General features: G+C 38.7%; 2 protein-coding genes across 3 annotated transcripts in view; one reads left to right on the top strand and one right to left on the bottom strand.

Moving 5' to 3' along the window:
- Window positions 1–27402, bottom strand: part of LOC109398279 (zinc finger protein ush) — a 334683-nt gene that overhangs the window by 222494 nt on the left and 84787 nt on the right. The gene's annotated exons all lie outside the window — the stretch shown is intronic.
- On the top strand, window positions 184–1829 carry LOC109398281 (early growth response protein 1-B). The gene has a single exon (XM_019670609.3). It carries the CDS (start codon window positions 499–501, stop codon window positions 1798–1800), a length of 1302 nt encoding a protein of 433 aa, XP_019526154.3. The 5' UTR covers window positions 184–498; the 3' UTR covers window positions 1801–1829.

The raw sequence follows: 27402 nt of genomic DNA, 5'->3' as shown, positions 1-27402 counted from the left end.
GTTCAGGGCGGGTGACGATAGCCACGCCGCCGCGTCCTGACAATGAAAACAACGACGACGACGACGACAACGTCGCCGCCCGTAGCCCTGATGCGATGAAACTGGAGATGCTAAGCACAGCGCTTTTCCAGTGCACATGTTGGACAGTACGGCGCGGCGCGGCGTACATAAGTTGGTGGCGTTAGCTGGTCGGTCTGCGCAGTCGCTGGTTGTGCCTTGCGCCGGCAAGGCCCCGGGATAGAACTATAGTGCTTCGACGTCCCTGCTGTTAGGTAGGGTTCGGAGTGAGAAGAGCGTGTGATAGGGTGTGCTCACTGTGTGTTAGATAGATTTTTTTTGGGCAGGAGGGGAATTCCGAGGAAAAGGATAGGGTCGTAAAATTTTATGACATCACCGTGGGTAGATATTCGTGTAGTTCGTAGGGGTTCGATAGTGTATAAAACGATAGTGGGAAGCAGATAGTTGCATCAGTTGTAGATCAGTTGTACAGTGGAAAAGATGGTTCCCGATTCGATGCTGGAAAGCAATCCCACCATGGGACAAAGGAGTAAAGAGCTTGCAGAGAAAAATATCTGCAGGATCTGTTTGATCCACACGGATCGACTGCTAGACAAACAGTGGAATACGGTGTTGAATACCTGCTTTACGGCTGTGGCGGATAAGGCCGAGAGATTACCAAAGTACGCCTGTGCAGACTGTAGTGGATTCTTACAAAAGTGCCATGATTTTAAGCAAATGTACAAAAAATCAGAATTAATTTTAAACTGCTATCCGTTGACCGGAAGTTTGCCAAATAGTTACAATGTGCCAGGTTGGTTGCGACAGAAGTGTAAACAACAGGAAGCCGCCTCCATTCGAGTGCGATCCAACGAACTTTTGCCAGTGAATTCCACGCTTCAATCACCAACGATAACTTCGGAGATCGGCGCTGCATCGCCCGCGAAAGTTCCAAAGATTCAGTTGAGCCCGGACAATACTCCAACACAACTAATGCTACAACAAAGCCCCAATCCAGACCGTTCAACGGTTATCCAGGAAATACAGTCCTACGTGGATACGTATCAACACACTTTCCAGGACCCGCAAGCATACCAGTACCAATCATCACCAGTCCTAACTACGTCAACTCAACCCATCAGAAGATATCCTGTTCTGGAAAGACAGTTACAACAACCATTAGTTCCAACCATTCATCAAAGCTGTAACTCAACGGCCAACCAAAATCAGCCAATCCAGCAGATCGTTACTCAGCAAACCCCAATGCAGCAACTACCTCAACAACCATCACAACAACCTGTGGCGACCTCCAAACCTCGGAAACCTCCGAGACAACGCACCACCCCGGGCCAACCACCCCAGCAGCTAGCCCCATCGTACAACCCAGCACCACCATCCACCATCCCCGTGTTCCAGTGTACGGACTGCTGCTACATGTTCACCAACCAAGTTCACCTGATGACGCACATGCGCAAGCATCGCTACTATGGCGAGTACCGGTGCGCCTGCGGTCGCAACTTCCGCCACATGTACGAGTTCGTGAACCACCTGAAGCAGCACACGACCATCTCGTGGTGTGACCTCTGCGGGGAACAGTTCGCGCCCCACCAACAGCTGGAACTGGGCGCGCATCTGGATCGGCACGTACAGGTCGGGCTATCGGAGGCATGCGACTTCTGCTTGCTGGTGTTCGTTGATCTGCAGAGCCGACTACAGCACGTGCGGTCCTGCCATGATGCGGAGGTGCGGCAGGTGATGCAGCTGAATGAAAGCCGTGGGGACGGCGGGATGTGGGTTCAATAAAGAACGGGAAGTCGTTTTTTTAACAGGTATACTTGGGGGTTTTGGTTGACTTTGTGATGACCTTCATTTTCTGGGGGGTGTCTTATAGGGAGACAATGGGTCGTGTGACCTACTTTCGATTGATGTGACCCAGTTTTTTTTTTGAAAGACTCATGAAATAGAGACAAGGAAGCGCGACCTTGACCTTGAAAAAAGGTTCGAGGACATCGATGACGAAGATTTTACGGTAAGATTTATGGTAAGTTAATCGGACAAGTTACTGTATGATGTGTCTGAAGAGAATACTTCGGATCAAAAGAGGTTAAGTGAGTATGCATATTGCACTGGTATTTTCACAGGGATTCCAGGGGTTTCTATCAATTTCCTAGAATACCTATCACCAATTCCAAATTTTTCAGTACCTTAACCCTTTGGAGCCGGAGGGGTCATATATGACCCCAACATAGAAACGACTGTATAAATTCACACATTCAATGAAATACAATGAAATAGAATACTGTCTTCGGCAAAGTTGTAGCAAATTGAGTCCTCTTTAAAGGAAAAATGGGAATATTTGTAAATGAGACTTTACTGACAACCTCGAACATCTTGAACACCATAAAGTTTGGAGAAACGAAATAACTGACACACCAGTTGTTCTAAACGCTGGATTTGGGTTAAGTTCATATATAGGCTTCGTCAAGATTTTTTTTTCTCCTCCCCTGTTGGGGAAATATAGCCACAGCGTCCAATAAGTTGAACTTTTGTGGTATAAAGAATATCATAAGGTGTTTTATTTTCTGGGATGTTTTAGGGGTTCCAAACTATCCTGTAGTGGAGTCCTTCAAATATGCAAGAAAAATTTTATGTGTTTTCGCTATAGATAATAACACTACACAATCTACTGGGATCCATGAATATCTTTAAATCTAAAACGTCATATATAGATACTATTGGGATATTCCAGGTCAACCAAATTACCTTGGAGTTCTGAGTTTCAGGTCTACACTCGTAACAGCAGCCATATCTGTTATACCGAGTAACGTTGCATTACAAACCGCGGTTACTGAACCAATTTGAAGACTACTATTTAGATATTATTCTCATGGGTTCGATCCGAGCCCCGGCACTTCGTCAGTTGCTATTCTTTCTCCCGAGAGCGGCTGGCACTTGACCCTCTTCTGAGCTCTCATAGCTCAAACGGACCCGGATAATTGGATATCGGCGAACGGCAACCCATAATAGACGACCCCCAGTCGGACTGGAAAAGGAACAACAGCCGCACATCATTTCATCATTGTGCTCATCATTCTACCAAGGACATGGTAGAAAAGTGAAAGCAGCACAAAGGCAAACCAGTTCGATATAGTACCGTATGCGTGATAATGTTTGCACCATCGTACAAATAAGGTACCCATATCACCTGTACACACAATGTCTTGGTTTTTATTGCATGTACGTAAGCTCTAACTCATATCACAGTAGGTTGCGGGTAAAAAAATCCGATTTCTTAAGTTTAAAATTTGCACCATGTAGGGGTAGCAGCGGTAGTCGGGACTTGTCCACGCGCAAATGTTAAAAAAGACATTTCAGGAGTGTTCAGGAGAACCGTAAAACAGTCTTAGACCGAAAAAAAGCAAGGGCAACTATTCCCGAAGGTGTCCACTGGTCGTCCAAGGTTAACATGGATTAAGAAAGCTATCGCTGCCACCAACAATAAGATTTGGGTGAATTGTATGCGCTCAATGAGAAAAATGGCAAATAAACGCGAAATCAGCGACTTAACGGCATGGCATATCGAAAAAAAAAATTACGGTGGCCTTTATGATCCTTCGACCATAGAAAAAAAACTTACATTATTACCAATGGCATCCAGGAACTACGAGGGGTAGTTCCTGAGCGCCATATAAGAAAGTCTTGAATTTGCCCGAACGCAACCTCCGTTTTTTTCGATTTCCGAAAAACTATCGATCCGTACCAAATCCCAGAATCAATAGTTATTATAACTTTTGTTTGTGTGCCAATGTCTACACCATTATGCAATGTCAAAATAAAAAAAAATAAATTCAAAAATTGTTAATCTTGACTTTGACACTACCACGGATACTTTTCGACATTTGCGCGTGGACAAATCACGAGCTAGGTTGCCACTTAGTCATTATGCAAGTGTAAACTAAGAAAATCAACACTTTTTATTCACAGCCTACTAGGATATGAGTAATAGCTTAAATGCCTGCAAATAAAACCAATACATTGTCTTCACAAGTAAAACTGGAATTTTATTTGACGATGGTGCAAACATTATCACGCATACGGTAGAATAAGAATATAATAGAATACAGGCGCTGTATAAAGTGTAAGTGCAGCCGACAATTGGAATCGCTCACGTAGTGCCCTAGTGGACAAAAGAGCTGTAAAATAGGTTAAGTGGTTAAGAATAAAAAAAAATGTTTGAATAACCCCTGCCAATCTGGTGATGTCCATGGACCATTCAGAAGATTTACTGAACAAGTTAGATTATATATATATAGTAGCTTTGTATATGAAATGTTACACCCGTAGACTTCCGGATCTAAACTCAAGAACAGTTTGGATGAGCTTGGATATCCAAAAAAAATATTCTGCATAATTTTCTACCGTTTCTACACTGTTGAGCACTAAAACCACAGAAATACGTAAAAAAAACTCTATAATAATGCTTGGAAAATTCCGGCTTCAAAGGGATAAATAGCGTTACTATGATAGGTTTTCAGCACATTTTCTGAATATTTTTCCTGAAGTAACAGTATTTTCTTGTGTTTTATTTTTTTAAACCAGTACTCGGATCTCAGGCATCAATTGCAATTGAAATATACGAAGCCCCATTGAAAAGCACGTCAATATTGCGCTTAATTAAGAATCAATCTCGGAAAACCCTTCCATGATTTTTTTTTTTCGAGAATTTTCTCTGTAATTATGAAGAGGCATTTCTTTTGGCAACAGTTCAGCAAAAACTCTTCAGAAGATTCATCTGAGAATTATTTTAGAATGTTTCTCTTCCCATGCATTATTTATAAGTGTCGATGGAATTTCTCCAGCGAAATGCTCAAATGAAAATTTGAGATTTTTGAAGGAATTCTTCTAAAATCTTATCCAGAAATAGTTTTAGGATTTTTTTCTCCAGAAATTGGCTTGCAACCACGTGGGCTTCGTGGCCGAGCGGTTAGCGGCGTCAATCGTTTAGGTGTCTCGTAAGCCTCGGAGTGTGGGTTCGATTCCCGCTCCAGTCGGGGAAAAGTTTTCGTCAAACGGAAAATTCTCCACTGGGTCACTGGGTGTTATCCGTTGTCTAATGTTATAATGTTCAGTCTGTAGTGGCCGAAAGGTCGAAGACGGTGTAATTGTCTTTTAAAATTCCTCCAAAGATAATTGTGGATTTTTTTTCACAGCGATAAGAAGATTCTTTTAAGAGATTGCTCAAGGGTTTTTCTTAATATAAAATAAATAAATAAAGGAACTCTTTCAGAAATTATAGAAGGAACTGCTCGTGGTTGATTCCACGCATTTCTTCACATGTTTAGAGATTCTTTTAGATATTTATCTAGAAATTCCTCTTCAAAACTCTCAAGAGATGCTTGTAGAAATTCTTCCACGGGTTTCTTCAGAAATTCGTCCAGATATTCCACCAGGGATTGCTTGGATTTATTGAGGCTCAGTGTAACAGTTATGGCTATAATACCTCAAATTCGCCATAGCTGATTTTCAATCTTTAAAGCTCAGTTTCGAGTTCAAAAGGAATCGCTCAAGAAACTTCTTGAGCGATTCCTGGCACAAAATTTCTACGGTGACTGCCATTTGAATTGTCATTTCTTCGCAACTGCGTACTGCGATGGAAGAAAAACGGTTTCTTGGGCGATTCAGGCAAGCAATTTCCCATGCATTAAGATAAGTCCGAAAATTCCTTCTGAACTGAAAACAGCCCTTAAAGACGCAAACCAACAAGAAAAATTTCGTGAACAACAGATCACGTTCACAAAAGATGATTGCAATCATTCAAACTTCACAATTTGCTCAAATTATGATGCAAATAAATCATTTTCCTTAACATTTCGGCCTCCTTGCACCCTATTTCGACATAGTGTACCAGTTATGACAAATCCCATAAGGAATGCATGTAAATAGTGCGAAGTGGAACCCAAATTAATAAATGTGTCCATAACTGGTACAGGGTTCCGATCATTGGCACACGGCGTAATAAATACTTAAAGTAGTTTTGGCTCCGTTTCTATATTTTTCCTGTAAAGTATGAAAACTAATGAATCATTTGACATGATGACATTCGCCAGTCTTCTTCTTATTTTTGTGGAAATAGTTTTCCTTAGGTAGTGCTATAACTGGTACAGGCATCCTAATTCTTTCAGAAATTTTATCGGTAAAGCTTCATGAGTTTTTCCGAAAAAACCTCTATTCCTTAGCATTTTTTTTTCAAAAAAAAAAATCACCAAAAAAATATGCCTATGAATACTTGCAACAGGTTCTCCAGTTCTTCCAGGTATTCTCTTAAAGATTACTTCCAAATATTAATTTTTAGAAATTTTTTCAATGGTTTTCGAAAGAATTCCTCCAGGGTTTTTTTTTGTTTCTGCAGGATTTCGTTGAAAAATTTCCCTGAAATGAGGGGATTTTTGTGTGCTACTTCATTCAGAAATTGTATATGAAATTTTTCTTAGAATTCCTCCAGCGGTTTCTTCCAAGGATTCATTTAGAAAATCCTCCAGGCAACCCTCAGAAATTTAGTGAGGAATTTCTCGAAGAGTTTCCACAGTACCTTTTTTCGCATCTTCAGCTGGGATTTCTGGGGAGACGTTTAAGATTTCCCCCAAAAATTTCGTTACGGGTTTCTCAAGGAATCCCTCCGAAAATTTCTCAAGAATTTTTTTCTTGGAATTACTTCCAGAGTTCCTCCAGAAATTTCTCAAGGTTTTTTCATAGGAGGTTTTAGGAAGTTTTAAGGTATCCTCCAAGATATTCATCCAGGAAATCCTCCAAATATAACCTCAGATTTTTCTGGATTTTTATCCAGAAAATTTTGAAATATTTCTTCAAAGAATCTTCAGAGATATCACCAGGAGATTTTTAAAAGATTCCGTCAGATTCTTAGATATTTCCAGTATTTTTTGTGCAATTTCTAGAAAAACTCCTGAAAAAGATCGCTGGTGGAATATCTGAAGCAATTCCTGTAGCAATATTTAAATGAATCCCAGGAGATAATTCTAATGGTTGCGCAGGAACAACTACTTAATGAAATCCTGGTAGAAGCAGGAGTACCTGAAAGAATTTTTGCATAAATTTCCAAAAGTAGAATTTCCGAAGGACTTTTTGATAAAAATTTAGAGGAATTTCTGAAAAACTCCACGGAAGAACTTTGCAGAAATCCATTGCTGATATTCATGAAAAAAAAATCCTAAAATTTTGAAGATATTTTTGAAGGAATCCTTGAAGGAATTTCAAGGATAAGTAATCCGACCAGGACTTTCTTAAAGAATCTTTGTAGAAATCTCGGAAAGTCGTATTAGACAAATCATCAGAGAAACATCTAGATAAATCCTGGAGGAATCCCAGGAGCAAGTTCCGAAGAACTGCCTGGAGAAACTACTAGGGAAATCCTTGGTGGGATTCATAGAAAAGTGTGTTGAAGATTTTGTAGGAAAACTACTTAAGAAATTTTCGAAAAATAATTACACTAGTTTACAAAATAAAACGAAAGTCGTGAATTTCTGTCAACGACCAACATTTTTTGATGCATAATTTAGCGCTAATTTCGAAACCGTGCTTCAGAAATTTTTAAGTAGAACAGTTTTTCAGTTTTAGCTCAATATCGAATTTTACATCTTTTTAAAATATAGAATTTAATAAAATTCAAATATCTTGCGTTTTGTTCAACCAATTTTAAATCTTTTTCCATAAATTAAAAGCTGAATATAATACCGTTCGATCATCTGAATGCAGGTTTTACATCAGATTGATGAAATTCAATATGTTGGCGAGTTTTGGGAACGATCTCCTTAAATTTTAGCAAAATTTCCAAAAATATATGGAGAAATGTATTTTTATCAACAAGAAAAAAACAATTTAATAATTGTTATTCTATTATATATAGGCGAGTAGTTAAAATAAAATCAGCTCAATCTGAGTATTGATTATGGAGAATAAGATGTATGAAGTGAGCGATTTTGCTTAAAAATAGAACAAAAATCGATTTCAAATCATCAACCTTGTATGGAAAGTCGAAAAAATTTCCGCTCTACTGTATTTTTTTTCTTCGCGTTTTCGAATTCAGGGCATGATTTTGCATCAGAAATGATCATCAGCTTACCGAGTTCAAAAATGCTGTAAACTGGTGTTATTTGAGGATTTTCTGATAGCTTTCTGCAATCTGTGAACGGATTTCTGAAGGAATTCCTGTAGGAATACCTGGAGAAACGCCCAGATAAGCTTCTGTAAGGATCTCAAGAATACAATTTTGAGATATTTCTAAAGGAATTCCTGTAGAATCTCCTGGGCAATATATTTGCAAAAAATCCTCAAGTAATCCGTGGAGAAATTAGTAGAGTTATTCGTCGAAGAAATGTTGGAGAAATTTCAGGGGAAATACATGGAGGAACATCTGGAAGAACTCCTGAGTGAATTACTGAAAGTAATAATGCAAGAATCTATGGCGGAATTCTTGCTAGAATTAAAAAAAAATCTGAACATAAATCCTTAACAAATATCGGGAGGACTTCTTAAAGAAATCCTGTTTTTGATGGAATCTCTAAAAGTTTTTCTGAAGAAAAAACTGGAAAAAATTATGAATCATATTAGAAGAATTTCTAAATCTCTGTAGAAAATTCGGCAAGAATCCCTGCAGATATTTCCAAAGTATTTTCTAAACGAATCCCTTCAAAAATTTCTTAAGTAATCCCTGGCGAATTTTCAGAAGAAATCCATGCAAACCTACCTATTCATTTACCCGGAGAAATTTCTCTGAAAATTTTTGAGTGAATAAAAAAAAACGGCTGGAGGAGTTTCTCATAGAAACCCTGATAGGTTATAAGACCAAATTTCTGAAGTAATCCATGGAGCAATTTTAGAAGAAATCCTGAGAAAATTTCATAACCCTTCAGTAGTCACGCTGTTGACATGTTGAAAACAGCTTGCCTCAAATTGATGCTTTCAGAGTTTGGAGGAATCTCATAAGGAATTTCTTAAGGCATTTCCAGGAAATTTTACAATAGAATCCCTGAAAAAAAAAAACAGAAGGAGTGCTTGGATGATTTTCTGAAGATTTTTTAAAGGAATCCTGAGAGAAATGTTTGGATCAATATGGAATTTTGGATTTTCAGAAGAAATCACTGAAAGCATTTCTGAAGGAATCCACAGATGATTTTCTGTAAGAATTCTTGCACTATTTCTGGAAGAATCCATGTTCTTTCCACGGCTGTTGGCCGTCTGTCTTCCATAAATTCTTCCAGAAGTCTTTTAGCCACCCTTCCAGGAATTTATCCAGATGTTCAACATGTGTACCGTGAACTTATTCCGGAATTCTTTCCAGAACTACACCGTATTTCTTTTAGAAATTCTTCAAATTCTTCTTGCACTCTAAGAAATGCTTCACAAACTTTTTCAGGGAATCAGTCCAGAGACTTTTGCACAGGTATCGCTCCAAATATTCCTCCAATGATTTCTCTAGGAATTTCACCTGGAGTTCCTCTAGAGTTTGCTGTATGGTTTTGGTTAATGATTCTTGGGGGAGCTATCCAATATCTCGTTAATATAGTGCAGTTGGATTCAGGAATTCTTTAGAGTTATCCAAGAGGTCTTTCTGGATTTCCTCGGTTAGAATTTATGCACATAGACCTTCAGAAATGTCTTTCTGCAGCATTTTTTTCGGAGACTCTTTTCAGGAATTATATAGGAGTTATCCCGTAATTCTCCTGAGTTCTTCCAATAACTCTTGCAGAAACTGTTCTAGAGTTTACTCCAGGATTTCGCTCAGTGTTTTCTAGGATTTCATCCACAGATTTCACGAATATTCCCAGAGATTCTATAAGGAATCGTTGAAGCAATCTCAACCCTTCCGTTACCAAAAATCAATCCTACCCACCACCCCCTAAGGAGAGTGCGAAAAAACCCTTATTTCGCTATAACCTTCTTTGTTTTTCAGTATTTTTCAACCAAATTTTGACACAATTGTACTAATTTAGGGATTTGCCAGGGATTGTTGAAATGGCCACCTGGTTCCGGAGCTAAATGCAATTGGCCACAATATTTGAAAAAGTGAATTTTCGATATGTGAACAGTTTAGTTTTCAGACCTGAGTGAACTACAATGATAGAAAAATAAGTCTGAAAGTCTATCCCGGTCACTAAGAGCCTTGGAACCTGTTTTACGGATGTTCCGGAGAACCGATTCCGGGGTCAATTTAATTCAATACCATCACGAGACACCTCAAACTTCGTGAATTTTTCACGATACATCATTGTGAGCTGTTTTTATGTTATCCGGAATACTTTTGGCCATTTTGGAACCGATAGACGGATTTCACAGGAATCGGTTCCGGTGGTTCCGGGGTCCATTTTTCGAAGATGAATAAACACCACCATGCGACGTATAAAACTTCAAGATTTTGCAAGTCATTGCATATTATCACCATGATTGGTCATTTAGAATACATTTAATCATTTTTAAATACATTTTGCTAATAAGGAATCGGTTTACCGATTTTTCGGAATCCAGTTCCGGGGCCAAGTTTTAAAAATGCTTTAATACCGTCGTACGGCATGTCAGACATGGCGGTTTCCAAATATACCATTCTGTGCTAGTTTAACATTATCTCCAGGGATTTCTCTATGCATTCCTTCTGTTATATATTTTCGAGGAACTTCTTTTAGGATTTCTCTAGGCAGTCCTAATGGGATTTTACTAGAGATTTGTTATGGCAGCCTATTTATTGCACCCATAAATAAATAGAAACGCTCCATAGAAAATCAAAAAGCGCTCCATAAAGAATGAACATATGTTCCATAAAAATGTGCAATATTACCCATAAATTATTGGTAACGTTCCATACTTTATAAAAAATGTACCGGTAAAACATAAAATTTTCTCATTAAAAGTGAAATTTTGCATCAATAAATAATACTGAAATGCTCCATAATAAAATACAAATGCTCCATAGAAAAATGCAAATGCTCCATGAAAAATTAAAATTGTACCCATAGAAAATTGAATATTGCTCCATAGAAAAATCAAATTGCTCCATAAAAAATTTAAATTGCACCATAGAATATAAAAGAATTATCCATAAGTATTATCAAACTGCACTATAAAAAACATGAATTACTCCATGGAAAATTGAAAATCTTCCATAGATAGCATATTCTCATAATTTAATTCGACAGGGCTGAATTGCTTTACATTGCACTGCTCTAGTGGTGCAAATGTTTGAAGTTATGGAGAATTTTCATTTTTTTGTGGAACAAATTGTATTTTATGTGGTACAGTTTGATAATACTAATGGAGCATTTGTCTATTTTCTATGGTGCAATTTCAATTTTTTATGGTGCAATTTAATTTTTCTATGGAGCAATTTTCAATTTTCTATGGGTACAATTTTATTTTTTTATGGAGCATTTGCATTTTTATATGGAGCATTTGTACTTTATTATGGAGCATTTCAGTATTATTTATTGGTGCAAAATTTCACGTTTAATGAGAAAATTTTAAGTTTTTCCGGTGCATTTTTTATAAAGTATGGAACGTTTCCAATTACTTATGGGCAGGCTTGACAGAAACTCACTCGCGAGAAAATGAGGAAGCGATTTTGGCGTTTTTCTGAGGAGTTAAAATAAAACTCAGAAATCACAACGCAAATCCTCAACAGCACCGAGCGCGAGCTTGCCGCGCAGCGAGGAGTTCGTCCAACACTCAAAATTGCTTGTCGTGTTTCTCACGTCCACTCACACTCAAAAAGCTCTCGCGAGTTCCACTCCCATACAAAGAAAGACTCTCGAGGCGAAAATCGCACTCAAAAACCCTAAATAATCATCGGCTCTTTTTTTTGTTTCCCTCTTCCTCGCTCAGTTTTTATTGCCTCTCTGTTTGGGGTTCGTTCGCTCCCTCGCGACGAGGCAAAAGCAAAACACCGCTCTAGGGCATGTTGCAAAACTCTTTTGATTTCGAGGAGGATTATCAAGCCTGCTTATGGGTATCATTGCACATTTTCATGGAACATATGTTCATTCTTTAAGGAGCGCTTTTTGATATTCTATGGAGCATTTACAATTTGTTATGGTTGCAATAACCTTTTGCCATTTGTTATCTTCCGGGTTTTTTTTCTGGATTCCTGTGGAGAATTAAATTGGGATTCCTTCAGCTGGAATTGCTGGTGGCAGACCAAGAGTAGTTTCTGGAGGAATTTCATGGGAAATTTCTAGAGTAATCCATGGATAAACTTTCTGGAGGAATTTCTGGTTAGAAAAATCCCTGGAAGAATCACCAAAGGCATTGCTGGAAGCATTGCTTGTGGAATCCAAGCATGAGCTCATGGTTTAAGGACAAGAGGAGTTCCTAGAAGAATTCATTCATTGCTTTTCTCGAAAAAAAAAACCAGGATGAAATTTCTGGAGGTATTTTTGGGAGAAACATCGAAGGACCTTCTTGAAGGATCCCAGAGAGATTGCCTTGAATCATGCCAGCAAAAGTGTTTGAAGGGATCCTAGGATAAATTATTAGAAAAATTCCTGGAACAGAAATACATGAGTTTAAAAAAAAAAAACCCTCAGAAATGCCAGGAGAAATAAAAAAGAATACCTCGAGAAGTCCCTGGAAGAACCGGTTGAGGTATTCCGAAAAAAATCCACGGAAAAGGCCCTAAAGCAGTCGCAGGAGGAATTTCTGAAAGAATCTTAGGAATATATCCCGGAATCCCAGCAAAATTGCCAGGATAAATTCCTAAAGGAATCACTAAAATGATTCTTCGAAGTACAAAAGTTAGAATATCTGGATGAATAATTGCTGGAAGAAGCGCAGGAGAAGTTGTTTGTGGAATCTTTGTAGGAAGGCTAAGAGGAATTTTTGCAGGAACTTCGTGAGGGAATTGTGGAGGAATCTTTTGATAACATCTCTGGAGGATTTCCTGGATGAGTCCTTGGAATTTCTGCAGAATTCCAGGAAGATTGCCTGCAAGGATTCCATCAAAAAAGCTAGGTGAAAGCTCTAGAAGAATCTCTAGCAGAATTTTTGAAGCATCACAGTTAGAATTTCTGGAGGAATACCAGCAACAATAGCTAAAAAGATCGCAGAAAGAATTACTTGAGGAGTCTCTGCTGGAATTTCTAGAGGAAGGTCATGGATAAAATCTCCGGAGGAATTTCTAGAGGGTTCAAAGGAGCAGCTTCTGGAATACTGCCCAAAATATTGCCATGAATAATCCCAACAGAAGTTCCTGAAGAAATCCCACGAGAAATCTCTAGAGAAATCCCTAGAAGAACACTTGAAGGTATTACAGTAAGAGTTTCTTGAGGAGTCCTAGTAAAAAATGCCACCACAGTCGCAATTGCCTGAGGAATCCCAGCTGGAATTTCTGAATAAAATTTGTACTGAAGTTTTTTCTGGAAGAATCACCGGAGGAACTTCTGCAATAATCCATGGCAGATTGACTTGAATGGTTCTTGAAGGAATTTCTGGAGGAATTCCTAGAATTCCGGGAGGTTTCATAGAATGAACTTCTGTAGAAATCCTAGTAGATATTGCTGGAATAATCTCTCCAGGAATAGTTAGAGAAACCCAATTAAGGATGCCGAGGGAATCCTAAGAGAAATTCCTTGAATAAATACTTGGAGAAATACCTACAGTTATTCTAGGGAAAATCGGTAAAGGTATTCTGGAGGCATTCATGGAGGAGTCCCTGATGGAATTGCAGGAAGCATTACTGGAGGAATCTCAGGAAAGTTACCCCTATATCAGAAAGAACACCTGGATGAAATCTCGGGAGGAAGTCCTGGATAAATCCATTGAAAAACCCCAAGAGGATTGCCTGCAAGAATCCCTCCACGAATGCTTGAAGAAATCTCTAGAGGATCCCCTAGTAAAAATCTTGAAGATACCACAGTTGGAATTTCTGGAGGAGTTCTAGGAGAAATTGCTGGAAGATTTGCAGCAGGAATTGCTTGCGAAATCACAACTAGAATTTCTGGCAGAAGGCCAATTGTAGCTCCTGGAGGAATCACATGAGGAATTTCTCGAGAAATCTCTGGAAGAATTCTTGGAAGAATCCCTCGAGGAACTTCCTTAAGGATCCCAGAAAGATTGTCTTGAATAATCCCACCAGGAATTCTTGAAGGAGTCCCCATAGGAATTTCTAAAGGAACCCCTAGAAGAATTCCGAGTAGTACCGTAGTAAAAAGTTCTAGGAAAAACCTATGAAGAAATGTTGGAGAAATCTGCAGGAATATCTCGTTTACAACTTTTCAAATTGTATTTAAATTGATTAAATGATTGTGGACCGTCATCTGATGATAAAAAAGTAAAAAAGGAGTAAAAAAATCAAACCATTGTAAAATTAAAAAAATGTTTCATTCCATTTATTGTTGATAATAGTTTTCCTAAAACTCTTCAAGGCGTCAATGTGTTTCTACTTATCACAAACAGCAAACCTAACCTACACATTAGAATCCCACAGGAAATCATCCTCCAGGGCGCAACTACTGCTGCCCGATCCCCCAGCCACCTCTGCCCCCGCCGCCGCTCCCGCATCCTTTTCGTAGTTCACCAGCGCCCTCTCCCCGGCGCTGTGCGATTTGATGTGCGCCCAGTACGAGGCCTTGTGCACCATGGTGCCGCACTTAGGGCACCGCTTGGTCGGATTGTCGATCATGATGGCCATTTTGTGCTGCTGCGAGGAGGATGGTGTCTTCTGCAGCGCTGTGGATTTCCGGCGGACGTGGTAGGCTTTCTGGTGGGCTTCCAGGAGTTGCGATTGCGGGAACGCACGGTCACAGCTTCCACAGCGGTAGTCCTCGGCGGGGGTCGTCGGGGGATTTTTCGGGGGTATTTCAAGTTGAACCGGTTTGACTACGGGTTTGTCCGGTTGGGGGCTGTCCTCGTTATCGGAGCTGACGACTACGACGGATGAGTTTTCATACTCATCGTCGGAGACGATTTCTCCCGGTTCCATGTCAACGAACCGGGTCGGGAGGCCATCGGATTCACGAAGCGGAGTCGTCTGGAGGCCTTCGTAGATGACGTCCGATGGGGACTGAGGGGAATTGTCTTCGGTTTTAGGCTTGACGTCTTGTGATTTTGAGTCTTCCATTAGAAGAAGCATCGCTTCGGAGAAATTGGGGTAGCTCTCGACCGGTTTTAGTTCTTCATTAGGGGCATGTTGTTGCTGAACTGGATTGAACTCAACTGTATCGTTGGAGCTATCATCAAAGATGCCGACGTTGGGTGCAGCCAACTGCGGAGATCCGATGTCCATTTCTGTGACCAACTCGGCAACTTGCATTGGAACCGGATGTGATGCATCCTCAGCACCATAGAACTTACGCGCAATCTCGTCCATCGTAGTCTGATCGGCATGATCAACGTTAAGTTCCATTGCAGGTTCTTCACCATAACTCCAGTCTTCCTCTTCAGCTTCTTGTTTAATCGCTCCCTGTGCTATCGCCTCATAAATAGGTTCTAATTTCACCTCCTCCACAGTCTGAATCCCACGGTCAACCCCACCCCAAGCCTTCCTTTTCCATCGGAACTCCTCAAAGTCCACCGGTTTGAAGTACTGCATCAACGGAACCCCCGACTCGGCAAACGTCTTCAGCATCATCTCCGCCTTAACGCACTGATCCTTAAACATATGGAACCTCTCCAGCAACCACTCACAACCCTCGCAAATTCTCTGCGGTAGCCCATCTTCCGGTCCAACTTCCAATGTCAGCGCAAATTCAATTTTTAAAACGAGCTTCGAATCGCTCCCGATGTTCGTCAATCCACCACCAGCACCACCGCTGCTGCCACCGCCGTCACTATCACTATCACTCGAGCATGTGCGCAAACAAAACCGGCAAATGCGACGCGACTCCAAATCAGCTAATCGAAGCGCAGCGGCATCCATGTTCTCTCGGCGCGCCCGTACGAATTAGAACTGAGTCAGTGCGGTCGGTGGTGTGTTGTTGTTTGGTCTTTGCAGATGCCAGATGTGCTGATGTTGACAGATTGTGATACCTACACAGCCGTTTGTGGTAGTGGATGGATTCATGAAAACGGGAGAAAGTGGGTCAAAATGGCAAATTGAGTATTTAATTGAGTTAAGCTACTAATACACAGGGTCAAATATTTGTCCAACAAGAAACCAATGCTCCAACATCTTGTTTGTCTCGATCGAATTTTCATTAGTGTCAAACTGATGTTGTTTCTTAAGTTCTTTCCTTGTCAAATATTTGACCCTGTGTACTACAGGCCTTTTTGACATCTGATCATCGGGGTGACAGTTGAACACAAAGGAATTTGTTAAGCTCCGATGACACTTGACGAAACTTGGTTAAGTTGTATATACACTGTGTTAACACTTTTAGCTGTCATCCCCATCGGCCATCGCGGTGATTGTACGTTTCCATGGTGTTAATAAGGCTATCGCCATCGATAGCCTTATTAACACCATGGAAACGTTCACACCACATTCAAAAGTAATAATTAGTTGATTATTCAAATAGGGGAACTAAACAGCGTAAACCGCTGATTTATTATTATCCTGATTAAACTTCGCGATCACCAAGGCAATCTTGGATTAATTCATTCGCGATTTAATGAAACATTTCATTAATCAGATAAGCATGGCTTACGAAGTTATTAAATCTGTTTAGTGATCCAATTTTAAGCACATTTAGGGTGTTTTTGATGTTAAAAGTGAACACAATTTGTTATGTAAACAGCTCAGAAAAAAATCCGCAGCATTTGTTGGGTCGTTTTGGTCCCCGCACCCCACCTGCTCACAGAAATGTAAAAGTGTTTGTGTCATCGAACCTATTCCCGTATATCTGCTTGTGGAGTTATCGTTGATACAGACAGTTGAAAAGCAGGATACGCAAAGAATCAGTTGTTTTGTTTTCCTTTTGGAATGAGGGTAAACAGAATTGAATAATGCATCTACCAGTGATATCTGTGATGCTGTGAATGGTGGATTTGTTTTACCATTGAATCATCATTGGAATAAAAAAATGTCTGACACGAAATGGTTGATGAATTTCGTTAGTTTTTTTTTTTCGCTGAGTGTGGTACTCCCATTGTTTTTGTTTTTTTTTAATTTGACGTTTGCCACCAACCACCACCTGGTTGATGGTTTGCCAAACTCAATCCTTTTTGCATTGGGCGAATATGTTTCCGTGACTATGATTTGTTTCGAAAAAAAGATCAAAGTGTTACGTCTGTTTGTCCGTGGGTTAAGCTTACCATAAGAATGGTTCATGGCGACACATGAGAATACGACGCCACACAACTATACCTGATACTAGTAGAACGTCACTTCCCTACGCCTGGAATGGATCGACTACGCTTCAGAAGGGACGGGCAACAAGTTCGCTTACCTGAAAAAGAGAAAAGAAAGTAGATGTTGTAGTTAATTATCGGATTGTAACTCAAATGGAGTGATTTGTTCGAGTGCAAGCGCCATGTGAAAAGATAAACGATTTTTTTATGCTCAATGAATGGCTTAAGAATTTTTAGGTAATAATTTTATGAACTCTTACAAATCGTGCATTACTTGTTGAAGTCAGGCAAATTATCCATAAAAAGTAAGGGCAGGTAAAGGGTTTCAAGAGCCCTTGGAAATTTGGAGAAGTAATCCCTACAGATGTTATAAAACGAGTTGTGTCTAGTTGGGATCAGGTGTTAGGGGGATTAGGGGCATAATGGACACCCGGGGCGAAATGGACACCCCTGTTTTTGCCGAAACCGTTGACCGTTGGCCTAAAGGTTATTTAATTAACTTTGATGTTATGTAAACTCGTCCAAGATTGAGTATTATATCTGTGGTATTGATCTCCGTAGGCAAAATACTTAACTGGCCAATGTAACCAAGGTTATAGCTTAAAATATACAGGGGTGTCCATTATGCCCCAATGGGTGTCCATTTCGCCCCATACCTTTCCAGCCAGCCCTGAAAAACACATGGTTTACTATTCATTATTTCTTCACAATAAAGACATTCTACCTGCTATAAATAATTGAAAGACGTACACTCAGAGAAAAATCTATACTAAAAAGTATAAATCCTACGCTAAATCATTATTCGCCTGGTTGACCCTAGACTCCGTTTATATTCAGGGTATAATGACGAAGTATAACTCTGATATACACGTATTCTAGTATAAGTACGGTTTATCGTGGCTAGTTTAATCCGGATTTAATTGGAAATGATAAGAAATGGTTTTGTTTTTGTTTGTTCTAGAAAAAAAAAATAAAAATCAACACAATGAAGCTTTATTCAACAAATTAAAATCCTCAAATAAAATAAAATATGTTATTTTATGTCAAGTCAGCCTATTTCCAACGCCAATGATTTTGGATGACTAGCTGCCGGAAGCGAAATCCAGGAGGTTGTGGTGTGTCCGACATTGTGCATCTTCTCCGAGAGAATCGTGGCTCCGCGCAAGAATGTCCCTGTGGATAACGGCATCGCTATGATGATTGTATTATGGAACTCTAGTGTGTCCTGTTGTTCATTTCTAATTGTGGAAATCAGGAGAGTTCGGACCGGGCGGAAAGCGATGAGCTCATCAGGTGCTTCCGTTAAAATCCTTCATGCAGTAGGAAGCAAACTAATCTAAGAGATGTGGTAGCTTTGTGCAGCATTAGCAGGACCATGACTATTTCGATATTGGAAATGCTGGTGGCAACTGCTACTCAAATGCCCATCCCGTGGACCAGCATCGATCGTGGTGGTCACATTGGACTCGTAAAGATACTCCCTGCGACAGGAACAAATCTGTTCGGAAAGAAAAAACAACATTTTCTTCAATTCGTAGTTCAAAGTCGCTATCGTTGAACAAATACATACCATTTCTCGATAAAATTAACTGGTTTTCGAGCTTGTTTATTGGTGAGCGCTCCAGACGTGGAACTTAAATAGAAATCGTCACAAAATTAAAAAAAAAATATGACTGTTAGAACTTTGTTTGCCGTTGGTGACTCAAGGGAAAAACAATTTTCGTCAAAAGCCGCCATTACGCTTTGATTTACACAACAGCTGAACTATTTTCATGAAATTCTTACCAACCCAAGTAACACTTTAAGTTTTGTTCGGCTCTACAAGAGATCTTCATGATCAATTGTATAAAACTTGCAATAAAACTGATTTATACATCAAAACCTCTTGATAACCTCTTTAAGAGCATCTTCCGGCTAAGTGGACCACTCTCGGAGAGGTTTTGCAAACCGCATTAAGAGTAGCAATAAAACCGTTTTAAAACCTAGTAGAAAAATTTCCCATTCTCGATTGTTGTTGTTTTTTTTTCAACAAAAACTATGACTGCTCAAGATGCAGAGAAGCTTCTTCGATGGCACGTAAAGTTCAGGACGATACATCATTCGTAAGTAAAAGCGGTCGTTTCAAAGTCATATTTTAGTTGTTATTGTGCTGATAGGCTTATGCGCATTCAATTTTACCGTGAATATTGGGGTGGCAGAATCATAAAATAATGCGCTTCAAAAATAGTGAATATTATCATCTTGGAATGAAATAAATCAATTTGTTTATTTAGTAAAACTATCTCGATTCACAAGAAAACTCAGCAGAGAGAGTTTATTTATGTGAGCAGATTATGGAAATGGTGGCAAACTATCAAGTCATTGCTAATTTGAGTAAAATTAACTATTTTTCATTCACGTTAGCTAATTCTTCAATATGGCGACAACCATAATCAGCGAAAATAAAACGAAAGCAAGTTTACTCTTATGATGACCGCAATAAACCTCGAAATGTCGTAGTTCTGCTTTTCCACCCACAGATGTCGTTACTAATCGAACGGATCGCCATCTGTTGAGAGTTTTAACAGTTTTATTGTGGTAATTATGATTGCCAGAAGGTTTACAAATCGGAAAGTTTTGTTTACTCTTAAAATCTTTCTTTATAGATATCTTCAAGTATACTATAAAACATTTTATCAATGGTTTTCATAAAAGCAGTCATAAAACAGCGAGTTTTAATTATTGCTGTAATAAAACCCTAATAAAAATCAAGCAAAACCAATCAGCGATGAAATTGTTACTTGGGAAGTTTAACTTTCTAGACATTGTTTGCATTGTTATTATTCAAGTCAAATGATAAACTGCAGCAAAACTATAAATGTTTAACTTTTAAACAGTCACTGATTTGTCCTGCTTCTGAGTGTAGGATACAAGTTAATATTGTAAGTCAACTGATAATATGTTAAGTTTTACTCTGTTATATTGGCCCGACGTACTCATTTGCTTAGGGTGTCCATTATGCCCCTAATCCCCCTACATCAACCATTGTCCATAACAGCTCAATTGTGACAGGATATTTGACTAGCACCAAATTAAATATGGGTCATACCACAATATTCCTAAATAATGGACGCAGTGGTTAACCCTTTATAATGCCGAGAGAACCAGGCACGGAATCCACTCGTTCTTCATTGGAATATGAAGTACATGTGCAGACGCGCCAACTTGGCCAAATTATTGGGGGGGGGCAAAGCCTGATTTTTCTGATTTTTTGTATGAGAAAATCGAAAAATCGTCAATTATTGGGGGGGCAAAACCATGCTTGCCCCCCCTAAGTTGGCGCCTATGTACATGTGGTGTAATGAACAAAAACATTTTATTTTCAAAAAATTCGATGGTCGATTTTGTATGAAAAAAAAAGGTCTAAATTTTATTTTTTTGTCAACAAAGTTTAAAATGTTGTTATTTTGTGATACCTTTATCAATCATGCTGATTTTTTGTCAGGTTATTGCCCTAATATTCATGAGTTACATGTGTGGATTTGAATTCGATTGGTCACTTATTTTCGACGATATGGCAATTTTAGTACATGCCCATTTATTATAGTACATTTTTTCAAAAGGCTGAGTTTCTTAAAGTAATAAAGCAATCAAGTTGAAATGTTGTCCACAAGTAGAAGGAACATAGGCCTTTCATTCCTCAACATTCGAATTTCAATGCGCTCACCACAGCAGAAGCTCGAGCTTATAAATGGCAGTTTTTTTAGAGACATTTTGCTCTAAAAAAGCCCATTCATAATTGTTATGGCTCAAAAAAATCATGAGTGTTCACAAAGGCCTAATGTGTCCATCAGTTAAAACAGAAGTTGTAAAAATCTTCAAAACGAACAGAAAAAAATATGCGTATAAGGTGGCAATATAGTTGCCACTGCCTTATAAAGGGTTAAAAGGCTCTACAGATGAGGAAAAAAGGGCAGCTGAAGAAACTAACGCATTGAACATAATAGATGAAGCAAACAAAACGACTTATATGTTCAACACAATTTCGTAAACAATACGAATGCCCGTCCATGAACCTGGGCTTATACTGGATACAACAACAAACCGAATCAGGTTCGGCTTATATCAGAATTTGATTAAATATTAGGAGTTCCTGTGGTATATTTTTTAAAGATTTTTTTTCGGTATTTGCTTTGAGTGTTCTTTCATTGTCCTCGGGTTTTTCTTGACATTATTTTTTTGTAAAACCTTTTTCAGTATCTTGGGGAATTAGTTTCACAGCTATTTTTTTAATATGTATCTTTGAAAAATCCCTTAGAATTTCCTTCGACAGTTTCTTCAAAAATTCTATCTAAAACTTGTCAAGCAAATCTTTTTTCGATATCTCTTTGCTTATTTTTTCGGTAATTTATATAGAATTCCTTTGGAAAGGTCTTTACGATTTGCAACCGTATTTGTTTTATTCCTTTGGGAATTTCTTTTGAAATTCCTTCGATAATTCGATTGATGATGTCTTTGACATTGCTCCTGAAAAAATCTTCATAAATTCTGTCTTACTTTTATTTTTCACAATTTCTTTGGCCATTTCTTTTGGAATTTCTTCAGGAATTCTCGGTTTATGTTCCTGGTTGCAGATGTAACCGTTCCTACAGATTTTGAACATATCGTCATATCGTCTGCAATTCTTTTGGAATTTTCACCGTAAATTTCGTTGAGAATTTCTTCTCAACTTGTTTGAGGACAAGGTATTTGGAGTACGCAGCTCAAATTTTCTCGAACTCAAATCTAGAAAACCGTCAAACAGATCTGGCTGAAAATGTAACTCAATGTGCGGAAGCAAGTATCAAGTTACATTTTCAGCCAGATACGTTGTACGGTTCTCTAGATTTGTGCTCGAGAAAATTGGAGCTGTGTACTCCAAATACCTTGTCCTTAAAATGTCTTGGGAAATTTTCTCGGCAGTTCCTTTGGAAAACCTCTAGTGAATTTCTTAGCCAACTTCTTCACCAATTCCTTCTGTAATTTCCTGAACAATTTGCTTGAAAATTCCTACATCATTTTTTATGTCGTCAAGGTTGCCCGGTTTCAGCACCCCTTCACTGGTACATTCCCTTGGATGAATTCCTGAAAGAACTGCTGGAGGAACATCTGAAAGAATCCATGGAACAACTTTTGAAGAAATACCTGCTGCAGTTTCTGATTTTTTTTAGAAATATTGAAGAAGTCTCTAAAGGAGCGTTTCTCAAACTATGGGTCGTGAGCCATTCATTGGTGGGTCGCAGGCTGTATTTTGGTAGGTTGCGAAGGCTCGAGCGATATTGTAATAAAAGTTTTAACTAACATATATCAAACTAGCTAGCTAGCCATTTTCCAATTTACAAATACTCCTTGGAGAGTCGGCACTATGAATTATCAATCAGGAGAGTATCAGGTATCAGGTATCAGAAGGTCGGCTCCAGAGGCACGTTATCCTCCATTTGGGACATTTGTGCCATCGCCATACATATAAGCTTATTTCATCATTTATCTGAGGGAGAATGGGACAAGGGATGGGAATTAGGATAGGGAAAGGTGATGAAATAGGAAGGGATACCCTAGAAGAGGGTATGAACGCATAAGCGCAACGAGAGCTCATAGCCCATATCACAGCGGGTTCAATCAATGCCCTGAAAAGGACACTGTAAAACGCATAAGCGTAAAGAGAGCCTATAGCTCATTGGAGGTAGCTTGTGACGTCATGCGACTTTCAATATGACTTTGAAAGGCACGTCATCGAAAGCATCCTCGATATTCAAGAAATACCCAAGCAAAAATTACATTTGAGTGAGTACTTTCTTGAAAACGTATACAACTTTGTGTAAAAGAGTCACTGTGGACATCCCAAATTGGGAGGCATGTGAGATCACATTAATAGGCATGTTAGCCAGACGAACATCATAGATGTGATAATCGACAATGCGTTTCAAGCATTTTAGAAAGAACGAGGTAACCAGATAAATCTGGAACTCATTCCTTCTTTATACAATGCACGCACCCTTTCGGGTCAAAACTATGGAGTAATTTCACGCCATGAAAATACCCAATAGAAAACTACCAGTGTGCAAAACATGTTTGAAATACTCAAATCCCTCTGGAGAAAAATAGGACAAAACCTCATTTGCTCCTGGAGATTTGAAGTAAGCAGAGCTTTTTAGTGTGTTTGTTTGTTTGTTAATGTATTTACGACACTTTACACCTGAAGGATACATTCGTTTCGGGAGCTTTTTAGTGCCCACTAAGTCTATTCTACAGCTATAATTCTCGGACGGAAGCTAAAGATTCTTAGCTGTACAAAAGAACGGTTTATCTGAAGATATTTTGAACTTGAACAGATCAGAGTTCCATTCAGGAATACCTCTTGCGGTCCGCACAGACCGCAGAGGACAAGCTTCTTTCAAAGCAATAGCTATGGTAAATATACCACAATGGAGGGCGTTGTAGGTACAAAACCACAATGAAACTCTCTTGGAGTAGCAATGGAAGCGAGTTATCCATAAAATGTGATCGATACCAATTATTACAGGCTCCCCATGTAACAATTCAGAACCACTAATAAGCATGCCATTTTAACAAGTGTTCTATAAAAGCGCTGACAGTTGAACAAGAGTATGTGTTGAAAAAAGTGTCGAATAAATATTTCAAAAGCGAAAACAGCACTTTTGTTCATCATATTTTTGATAATTGAACAACTAATCGAACAAAAGTTTAAAGAAAGTTGTTTTGATATTTCCATCAATAGCCTAATAGTGTTATAATTATGTACGAAGACAAGCTGTTTCCATTAGATGCCGTTATTCCACATATCATTCACAGTGGAACTAGTAGCTTAAACATAGTTTAAGAATACTGGCTTAATCGTTTTGTTCAGCTGCTGATTAGCAGTGTAATAATATCACTTAATTACCATTGCTCGCCATGTTTAAATTTGTAAACATGGTTGTTGATTGTGAACCTAACAAGAGCATCGACGGCTGCATATTATTTTACCTCAAACAAGAGCCTTGCAGTAGCTCTAAATCATTAAATCACACACAAGAGCAGATGCAGGCAGCAGTGAAGCAGTAGGTCCCGAGTTCGAGTCTTGTCATTGATGTGAGTTCTATCAGAAAAGTGTGATTGAATTGCGTTAACATAGATCAGTGCTTCCCAAACTGTGCGCCGCGGCGCCCTGGTGCGCCGTGAACATTTCTCAGGTGCGCCGCAGACTCTTAAGCCAAAATGAAAAGAACAAACTCTTATTATTCAAAACGAAAAATCTCTGATTTGCTGTTTTTGTTTTGTTTAGTAAAACTAGTGTCGCTTCACAGACTTTTTTTTTACATTCCAAAGTCTTGCTTTTTTGAAGAAGTCTTCGAAAGAAAGTCGCTCAAAAAGGGCTTTCCTCTTTCCAAATTTTCAGTTAAAAATAAATATTTTCCTCTTTCCAAATTTTCAGTTAAAAATAAATATTGCGAAATTATCGGATGTTCTACAAATGTTATTTCTGATTCCCTCGTAGAACTCTAAGATTAAGAAGACCAAATTTTTTAATTTCCGAAGTTCTGCTAATTTTAGTTAAACTTTTGAAATTGTTATTTGTACTTTTTATGATTCAGCTTGGTTTTCGATTTCATCAATAGCTTATAATTCAAAGTGAATTTTCAAGGACCTACTTGATGTTCTGTTCAGAATTATTGCTGCCAATGTCCTGGTCACTTTACAATCTATTTTTTATCTATGTTTCTTGAAATTTGACAAACCACTTCATTTTACAAGAAGATTTGGCTTTGCAATCGCGAAGAAATTTAAAATTTTTGTTAAGTTCTGTGAATCGTCAATCCATTTTTCTTTCGAAAAATATACATTTTAAGAACCCATTTTTTAGATTCTAAGAAAACATTATATAAAAGATTATTTCGCGATTTGTATTTGAAATTTTTGACTGAAAGTGGTCGCTGTTCAATCAGAGAATTCTAGTTGAATTTTTAGACAGGCAAATATAAGCAATGGAATTCGACAGAGCTGAACTTTTCAGCGTTATTTTGATGAAGAAGTTTCATTATAGAAAAAAATAAAGTATCTAAGAAAATAACGTTCTTGACTTGATATCCCAAGTGCTTGCAGGACATTTTCCCCAAGATTTTCCGAAAATCATTAAAAAACGCATGGTCCGATTTTACTCAACGCCGATCATCTTTGTAAAAAGTTGTTGGTGCGCCGCGACATTTTTTGAAATTTTGAAAGGCGCCGAGGTAGCAAAAAGTTTGGGAACCTCTGACATAGATAATATGGCCATAATAAGTTGTTTCAGGGTCTCCAGCTAGCCTAGTGGTTAAGGCTATGGATCGCCAATCCGGAGACGGCGGGTTCGATTCCCGTTCCAGTCGGGAAAATTTTCTCGACTCCCTGGGCATAATGTATCATTGTACTTGCCTCACAATATACAAATTCATGCAATGGCAGGCAAAGAAAGCCCTTCAATTAATAACTGTGGAAGTGCTCTATGAACACTAAGTTGAAGCGAGGCAGGCCAAGTCCCAGTGGGGACGTAGAGCCATAAAGAAGAAGAAGAAGTTGTTTCAAATCATTCACATATGAAAAATATGTAAAGAGAAAAATATTTTTTACTTTCAATCATACAACTATATTGAAGAATTATTGATTGTATTGTGCTGGAATAATTGTCGTAGAAAGCTTGTTATTATGAACCCAGAAGCTAATGCGCTATAATTGTTTCTACGATCTTTGTTAGACGATTATACAAAAAGACATCATGCAACTAGGTTTAATAAACGTTGAAGAAAAGTTTCTGATATATTTGTAAACAGTAAAAGGTTTGAACGTTGAACAACAGTTGTAAAACGATGGCACGATCATTGAATAAACATCACATTCACAATGTTTATAGAACGACTACTGTTGAACAAGTTCTCCATTTCTGGGCTAACAAGAGTTGATCAACAGTTTTCTCTCAACTAAACCAAAAATAGTTCGACATGTGGCTTAACAACGCTGCATTGAGAAACATTTCTTAAACTGATAATTGTTTCTTGGGTCCCTAGTAGAATACGCAAAGTTTGCGAAGGAACACTCAAAAGTGCAAAGAAGGTCAAATGGAGACTCCTCATCTGACACATGCCAATCAGTCAACTCATGACAGCTCATGCAGAGTTTGGTTAGGTGCAATTCTATGTTAAGTTGTCCATGAACTGTACTACCTAAGTAATCCATCAAACTGAAGCATCTCAAATTAATATTTGAGTTACTTCAGATGATGTAATCATCGTAGCAATACTGCCAATATCAGCGAAAAATGCCAAATACTAGAGCTTGCTTGAAGGCATCCATAAGTAAAGGTTTAAACGCACTGTTAACGTTATTCTAAATGAAAAAAAAAAACAAAACTGGCTTCACAAGGTAATCTGTACAGAAGTTACCCTACGAAAATACACTTTTTGAAGTAGAGCTATTTGGGCTACACACGCTTTTTACGCTGAAAATTGATCTGAGGTTTCCTAGCCGTAGCCACCACCCAAACTAGACAGGATTACATTCTTCACAATCACAGCACAAAAAGGAAACATCAACGACGAACCAAATCGGTGTCAATTGAAAAACGCCAATGGCGAAAACGCATTAAGCGCACCCATATAGGTAGTAATGTAAGCTAATTAACAACATTTGAATAACCCCGCCCTTATTTAGCCTCAAATTTGAGACTTAAGAAGGGCAACTGATTATCTCCGAGAAACGCAAGGTCCACTGCACCATTGCTTTGGTTAGCGCAGCAAGGGCGTAATACTGTGGAGGACGCCCTAATTCTCCACAGGCTCCGTTTGTGGTTAGGTTTTTATTAGATCCCCCTAACCATTCATTCCTTGGCACGGTAAGCATAAAGCCGCATAACACCATGAATTAGGGGTCACCTGTTTTGTGGACTCTTACCACTGGATCAGGCGATCGGTAGTGTTATTCTTAGCCAATTGAGACAACCGCTACCGACACAGCTATCTAGGCTGATCGGGAAAAGAAGTTAACATTGATTGTCAACTTCCAAACGAGCCCGAACAGCCGTGATTAGAAAGGAATAGGAATATACACTTCCGTACGCTATGTTAAAGT

This window comes from Aedes albopictus, chromosome 2 (genome assembly GCF_035046485.1).
Source record: "Aedes albopictus strain Foshan chromosome 2, AalbF5, whole genome shotgun sequence".
Lineage (NCBI taxonomy): Eukaryota > Metazoa > Arthropoda > Insecta > Diptera > Culicidae > Aedes > Aedes albopictus.
The sequence above is the reverse complement of the archived record's forward strand: the minus strand, read 5'-3'. Positions and strand labels throughout refer to the sequence as shown.